This window comes from Drosophila persimilis, unplaced genomic scaffold (genome assembly GCF_003286085.1).
Source record: "Drosophila persimilis strain 14011-0111.01,24,50 unplaced genomic scaffold, DperRS2 tig00000002-arrow-pilon, whole genome shotgun sequence".
NCBI lineage: Eukaryota > Metazoa > Arthropoda > Insecta > Diptera > Drosophilidae > Drosophila > Drosophila persimilis.
The window spans coordinates 7,486,955-7,494,988 of record NW_020825289.1 but is presented as its reverse complement, the minus strand read 5'-3'; the positions used below and the strand labels follow the sequence as shown (position 1 = coordinate 7,494,988).

The 8,034-nt window shown below is 51.9% G+C and overlaps 1 protein-coding gene across 1 annotated transcript; it reads left to right on the top strand.

The window, feature by feature from the left end:
* The first annotated feature begins 251 nt into the window (after positions 1-251).
* On the top strand, positions 252-3,877 carry LOC6590782 (segmentation polarity homeobox protein engrailed). Its single transcript, XM_026985870.1, has 3 exons — positions 252-1,833; positions 3,086-3,183; positions 3,551-3,877. Exons 1-3 carry the CDS (start codon positions 450-452, stop codon positions 3,797-3,799), a joined length of 1,731 nt encoding a protein of 576 aa, XP_026841671.1. The 5' UTR covers positions 252-449; the 3' UTR covers positions 3,800-3,877.
* Positions 3,878-8,034: the final 4,157 nt, after the last annotated feature.

Below are 8,034 nucleotides of genomic sequence, written 5' to 3'. Positions count from 1 at the left end.
TCTATTCCACCGTGTCTCTTCATCGTCACTGTCACACAGGGGCTGCTGTCTGTCACTCACTCCTGCACCACTCTTCTGCTGCATAGTAGTGCTCGCTCTGTCTCGCGCACGCCCCGGCCCGCCTCGGACTGGCTCTCTCTCGCTCGCTCCGACCTGCGCTCAGCTGACAGTTCAATCGGCTCGTCGTCGCTCGGCCGCTGCTCGTCGCTGCTTCGTCGCCGAGCCCGGCAGCAGTGATTAGTTAATTTTCTCGTTGCGCTCAAACAGAACAGACGTGCGGTGCGCGTAGCAGAGTGTAGAGAGTGTACGAAAACAACAAAGAGTACGAAACGAAAACAGAGCCAAGTGCATCGCGAATTGTGACTAAGGCAGTAGACAGTGCGACTAGAGAGACAGTGCAGTGTCCCGTCCAGCGACAGACAAGTGCGTGGCTCCGTGGTTCCCAACAAATGGCCCTTGAGGATCGCTGCAGTCCACAAACAGCGCCCAGCCCACCAGGTTGTCACCCGCACTACGCCGTAACCAGCATCTCCGCCACCGCCCTCGACATGAGTCTGCAGCACCATCCCCAGCAGAGCCCGCCACCAGCGCCGGTGGCCGCGCTCTACCATCAGCAGCAGCAACAGCTGCAGCACCTGCACCAGCTGCAGCAGCTCCAGCAGCTCCACCAGCAGCAGCTTGCTGCCAGCGCCGGGGTCTTCCCCCATCCGGCAGTGGCCTTCGAGGCAGCGGCAGCCGCCGCCCACGCCGTTGCACTGCAGCAGCGCCTGAGCGCCAGCGGATCGCCTGCTTCCTGCTCGACCCCCGCCTCGTCCACGCCGCTGACCATCAAGGAGGAGGAGGGCGACTCCATCATGGGCGACGGTAGCTTCCACAACCAGACCCACACCACCAACGGCACGGCCACCGAGGACGAGGAGGACGACGACATCGATGTGGATGTGGACGATACTGCCGCAGGACGCCTGCCTCCGCCGGCCCACCAGCAGTCCACGGCCAAGCCCTCGCTGGCCTTCTCCATCTCGAACATCCTCAGCGACCGCTTCGGAGACGCAGCACCCAAGCAGCAGACACTAAAGAAGCCAGGATCCCCAAACGCCTCGCTGGAGTCCCAGGCCAGCATTTTCCGCCCCTTCGAGGCCAGCCGAGCAGCCGCTGCCACGCCCTCCGCCTTCACGCGGGTGGATCTTCTGGAGTTCAGTAGGCAGCAGCAGGCGGCGGCTGCCGCAGCCACCGCCGCCATGATGATCGAGCGGGCTAACTTCCTCAATTGCTTCAACCCGGCCGCCTACCCGCGCATCCACGAGGAGATTGTCCAGAGCCGTCTGCGCCGGAGCGCCGCCAACACGGTGATCCCTCCGGCCTCCAAGATGAGCGAGTCCTGCGCTGAAAAGTCCGCCCTGGGCTCGCTCTGCAAGACCGTCTCCCAAATCGGCCAGCCCACAACGACCACGACCTTGCCCCCGCAGCTGAGCAGCTCCAGCAGCCTGGCCAACAACCTGGCCAGTCCACCGCCCGCCTCGAATGCCTCCACTATCAGCTCCACCTCGACGGCCACCAGCTCCTCATCCTCCAGCTCCTCGGGCTGCTCCTCGGCCCCCAGCTCGCTGAACTCCTCGCCCAGCAGTCGCCTGGGAGGCAGTGCAGCGGCCAACGCCAGCAGTCCCCAGCCCCAGCCGATTCCACCACCCTCTGCCGTGAGCCGCGACTCTGGCATGGAGTCCTCGGACGACACCCGCTCCGAGACGGGCTCCACGACCACCGAAGGCGGCAAGAACGAGATGTGGCCCGCCTGGGTCTACTGCACCCGCTACAGCGATCGTCCCAGCTCAGGTTAGTAGATATATCAATAAAGTGTGAAGAGGGGGAACTGCCTAAAGATGGTTCCGCAGTCCACAAAGGAATACTAGATTCTATGCGACACATAAGAACGGGATCACGTTACGCGCGGAGACCACCCCAAGGAGCGGCAGTCTTTTATCCAGCATTGTTTTGGGTCATAAATTCGAAGGACACTGCAACAATTAGGAGACACGCGGACAATGACAATGACTTCAATTTCAACATCGACTTGGACTTGGACTCTGAATCCGAATCCGAATCCGATTCCGATTCAGGGCCGCACGCAGTGCAGCGCTCCGTTTGAAGAGGCGACACTTTATGTGACAACATGGGGCGCAGGCAGCGTTTGCTTATCGCCGACAAGGAAGCGGAATAGGAGTGGGAGTGGGAGTACACTACCAGAAGATCGTAGCTCGAAGGTCAGGAGTCACGCACACACGCCACAGGGCCGCAGGGAACCTAAAATGTGCTGACGATTGACGGGGACGGGTACGGTGACGGGTACGGGGGCACACACACACAAAAGAGGGAGAGACGCAGGAAAACTCTACTCTCCCTCCGTCTCCGCTTTTCCCGATTTTCCATTTTTTTTTTTTCTTTTGGTTTCTTCTTAGAGTCTGTGTTAATTGACAAGTTAAGTGCTTTTTTATGAGTGGAAATGGCTTTTTAATTTGGTGTGGATGCAATCGATGGCATCCCATAAACGAGGCGTTGATAGCCAGTCAGATTATCGCAGAGTGGAGTGCCTCTGCCGCTCGATGGGAATTAATCAAAGCATCATCCCGCTTCGAGTCAATTTAATTATAATTTACAATGTGTGGAAATCTAATAAGCACTTTGACAGTCACTCTCCCTATCTATCTATCTATCTATCCATCTATCGTGGATGGTTCGCACTGCCAATTAGATTGAGAACCGAGAACACCACTAATTAGACGGCTGAAAATTTGCCTAAAATATGCCTGCCTGCCTGCCTGCCTGCCTGCCTGCCTGTCTGCCTGGCACATTCCCGGACTCGAGGCCGAGACCCGAGCTCGTTAGACCCGCCCGGGAGCCCTCTGACAGCTGACAAATTGAACACTTCCCCGCCATCACGCAAGAAACTGGGAAATAGCGAAAGAAAGAGCTCCGACTAGGGGTCTAGAGGCATATGCTAATTAAATCATTAATATTATTAATCACATGTGAGACATTTATGCAAATGCGGCCAAAAACTAAACTCCGTTTTCTCTTTTACTTAAAGGACCCCGCTACCGCCGCCCCAAACAGCCAAAGGACAAGACCAATGACGAGAAGCGGCCTCGCACGGCCTTCTCCAGCGAGCAATTGGCCCGCCTCAAGGTAAGCATCACACACAAGCACTCACACAGACCCATGTGGAAGCCATAGATCCCTTGTTGTGTCATATTTGCACCAAAATATTTACACATATTTTCCGAGACCCCCGCGGCGATTGCATCCTGGCAAACGCATGTCCTGCCCCGGTCCCCGGTCCCCTGTCCCCGGTCCGTACTTAACCAATTAGACACGCTCATATCTCACCCGGACTTCCATCTACTGGCAGTCTGTCTTCGGGGTGCCTCTTTCAACTCAAACCGCAAATAATTGATTTGCCTTACCTACCTACCAGCCTCCCATAGTAGATCCCATCCGTATCTCTGTGCCTCTGTACTCATCCCAGACTCCTCTCTGATCTTTCTACTTGCAGCGGGAGTTCAACGAGAATCGCTATCTGACCGAACGGCGACGCCAGCAGCTGAGCGGAGAGCTGGGCCTGAACGAGGCCCAGATCAAGATCTGGTTCCAGAACAAGCGGGCCAAGATCAAGAAGTCCAACGGCTCCAAGAACCCCCTGGCCCTCCAGCTGATGGCCCAGGGACTGTACAACCACACGACGGTGCCACTGACCAAAGAGGAGGAGGAGCTCGAGATGCGCATGAACGGCCAGATCCCCTAAAAAGGGGCTGCAATCGGTCGGCCGGCGAACAGAGCGGGGGTGTGTGCAATACAAACGGCAGGGGGGGCGGAGGAGGGTACAAAAGGTTCTCATGTGATATAATTGTAATATATTATCATCTATTATACATTAGCATATAAACCATAAGTATCTCTAGCGAATTCGATATGTAAGTTGTTGGCGTATTTATTTAACCATCCGAAGATAGAAATCGGAAAGCAGCTATCGGATATCCCGTATCCGATCGATCCGAAATTTTATATTCTTCTAACACAAAAGCTTCAACTTTCAAGCGTTTATTCCTACACAAAGATATAGTGGAAAATTACTTTATATATGTACGCTATATACAGTTCTCTATCGCCTATGTAATCTCTGTAAATTAAGTAACTTAACTGTTCCCTAGCTTAAATCCTAGTTTAAACACCACAGCAGTCCCCCGAGGACTGCATTGCTATGACAGAACAGAGTATTTTTAGTCGTTAAGTCTGCAAAGTGTTATGGATCCAATAAACGCACAGAAAAGATACAAAATATTTAACAAAAAATACATGTGCTAAAATCAAGAAAGAAAAACCACAAAAAAAAAACTAAATAAAAAAAAGATTTAAAAAATGTTAAAACAGAAAAGAAAACGATTTATTTTATAGGGGGAGGGAGTTTCATCCCAGACCTATTTCCCCCATTCCCAAAGTGTCAGATCAAAGGCCGGCGGAATTTTGAATCATGTAAATCCTGTCACCAGACCAGAGGGGGGGTGATGGGGGGGAGGCGCGCGACTAAGTAATGCCGCTAATTGCACAATCAGTATCAAAATCGGGGTCTCGTCTGTCTTGAGTGACGGCAACAGCATTGGCCACTGCCATTCCGTTTAATTAAAGACAAAATTTTCATATAAACAAATATCTGCGAGAAGACAACAGAGAACCCAGGCCCCGCCGACGCGACGCGACGCGACGGACCATCAAAAAGAGAGGAAAAGCCGCAGGGAGTCGACATCAAATGATTTATTAGACCGCTGTTCTCGCAGTGAGCGGCGTTAATTTGCTGAAAATAAATGCAGAAAACGCGAAAATGTGCATAGATCTCGGGGATCCCTCGGATCTCGGGGCTCTCGGGGATCTCTGGGTAGATGGGCAGCTGACATTTACTGGCAGGCGTTGATGTATATGCCCGTCGATCCGATCATCGCTGCCTGCCTGCCTACATATGAATCGATGCCAAACCAAACGCTAATTGCAGCAACTTGAGGATCGACCAGAGGAGGGCAAGAGAGGAGCTTGCATGTCTCTCAAGGCGGATTTAAATCAGCCGTATTACAGAGGCGCAAATCCATTTGTGCACGTAATGAACCAATTAGACAATTTACCCATTAGCAATACACACCCCACACACACACACACACACACACACACACACACACACAGGCGCTGCCCCAATCTGTCAGACTTTTTATAGATATTCGTGTGTGCGGCAATCGTTTAGCTGCGAATCGAATCACATAAAAGCGGGGATCCATTCAGATTTGGCTTTTACTTTGAATACCCTTTCCTTGGGGGAGTTATCAAATTTCAAAGTACTCATTCAATGAATTTTAATAGCCATCCCCTCTAATGAATCATTTAGCCTAAGTATATTGATTCATCGGCTTGATTGTGGGGTAACCGCCGCTCACGACTCTATCTTTCATGGGACGTAGCGTGTTTAAGTGAGTAATCGCATAGGTAATTGAGTGTATTTTAGTTGGGCCATCAAAGCAATGACCAATTATCTGTATAACTCCAATCGATTACGTATTGTATATAGATATCATAGTACAGCGATGGGGTCAACAAATCGCTGGGCAAGGTAGAACTTTCTCTTCTGTCGGATGGGAGTTTGGGCTGAAGGGTATTCGGCCGCCTCTCTCATTAGTTTTTGCTCGTTTCGATATCAAAGCAAACACTTTCAACACTTCTAATTAGCAGAAATTGCCAAGTGACACACTAAATTTCACTTTCAGACAGCCAAAAGGAATGGAATGGCATTCCAATTGCGCATACAATGTAGGGAGCATTTGGCTCTGGAGTCGCGACTGAAGATGCAGATGGATATATGGAGATGCAGATGGAAGTGGATGGTATGGCAAGGGGATGCGATCCATCGAGCGAGCTATTAAAAAGCCACAAAAAAACACATATGCTCCATAAGTCAGAGGCCTCCCCAAGCCGCATGCCCCTGCCCGGCCGTTCCGGGCTGTGTGTGGGCGCATCCCCTGCCGCAGCATCCATGCAGTACGTGATTTATGCGCCTTTGACGTTGACTACAAATACAAAATACAGAATACAGAATCTGAATCTGAAGGCGCTGTCTGAGATGGGGAGTGGAGTCCCCCACCCCCCCTTGGATATCGCGGGCATCCTCGGACACGTGTCATACACATCGCTAATTGCATTTTTGGGGTGGTGTGTGGTGCATTTTGCAGTTTTGTAGTATTAATTGCCGCCGCGAGTCTAGTAAATGTCGAATCTGGATGTGTGTTTGGTGGCGGCATTCGCTAGATTTATTCCCCGGCAATTGGAGCTGCCACTTGTTTCCGCTTCGTTTTATCAATTGATTTACGATCCCCGATGCGAATGCGAATGCGACTGCGAAAACTGAAATGGAAACTGAAGTCAGTGCCCCAGCCCCCTACCCCCTACCCCCTAGCCCCATCAAATGGAATATAAAATACTTAAACATTACGATTACGAGCCTCTGATGTACGCCATTTGCAGCGGCAGTCCGCAGTCGCAGTCGCAGTCCGCAGTCCCAGTTACAGAGAGTTGTCAGTGGTGCTCTGTGGCTGTTGGCATTTCATAATCGCTGCTGCCAGTTCCATGGAAAGTGCACTCAATTATGGCCAACAGACAGGCGCTCCAAGTGCTGCTCTCTCGCTCTACCGCTCTCCCGCTCTGGCTCCCGCTCTGGCGCTACCAATGGCATGAGGAGTATCTCGCAAGAGTATCTCATCTCACATTATGGGCTGCCTGCCATCTCAGCCCGAGTCTCAGGCACAGCCTAAACAAACATTCAAATGCCCAGCACACTTGGCTTGGATTTTCAGCAGAAGTCAACGCCAACATGGCCAGAAAGAGGAGGTGGAGACCCATACCAGAGTCCCAGAGTCCCAGAGCCAAGCTAGGCCTCGGCATCATCATCATCATCAGCATCAGCATCCGCGAAGCCGTCAACTCGAGACGTCAATGCTATGTTGACTCAACGCATTTGATCGGCCTGCGTATGCCCCATCCGATTCGATCCCATCCCATCCGATAGAGACCCCTTTCCCAGCGCACATCCCTGGCGCTTAGATCTGGCCAAATATTTGCGACTCCCATTGTGACCAAGTCCGCGAGTGTGTGTTCAATTTGTTGCCTGCTAATTGCCACGCTGCTTGCGCCTTTGTTTGGCCGGCGATTTGCACCTTTTTAGCTGTTAGTTGGCCGTCCGCTAACTGCTCTCAATGCTCCGCTAATTGAGTTGGTCAACACGGGCTTCTCTCTCCCTCTACCTCTCCATCTCCCTCTCCCGCTGGCCATCAATGGCTCATAAACCTGGCAGTTGAATAACCAGATATCGAACCCCCAGCTAATGGGCAATGTCGCACGTCTATGACAAGTATCTGAGGCTCCGACTCCGACTCCGACTGCGGCTCTGGCTCTGGCCCTGGCTCTAGGGTCCTCCCAAGCTGCGGCGCCTTTTCGGGTGGGGTCCGGTCTCCGGATGCAATTGCCGCCATTAAAACTTTAATTTGTTAACAGGCAAATGAATTGAAATTTCGTTTATGACCAATATCCAAAAGATCATAAATATATTATTGTTATTATGGAAATTATGCCATGAATGGGAGAGCCGGTGAGAGCTAGGACTCCTCGCAGCGGTAGGTCTTCCTCCGCCTCCGCCCCCGCCCCCACCTCTGCCTCAGTCTCTGCCGCATTGATGACATTATTAACATTATTTTGTGCTTATTAATACCTATGTGCCCGGCCATAAAACGAACATTATTTTTATGTAAATGTCATTGAGGTGTCTCTGCAGCCGGCTGAGAGTCGATAGGAAAAACAATTATTAATTTGAACCGCGGGTCAAGACACCGCAAGGCTGTTAAGCAACCAAAGCCCAAAGACACCGACGACACCGACGACGACGACGAGTCGCGGATGGGGAGTCGGGGACCCGACCCCGCCTCGAATGCGGATTCCGTCTAATTGAAA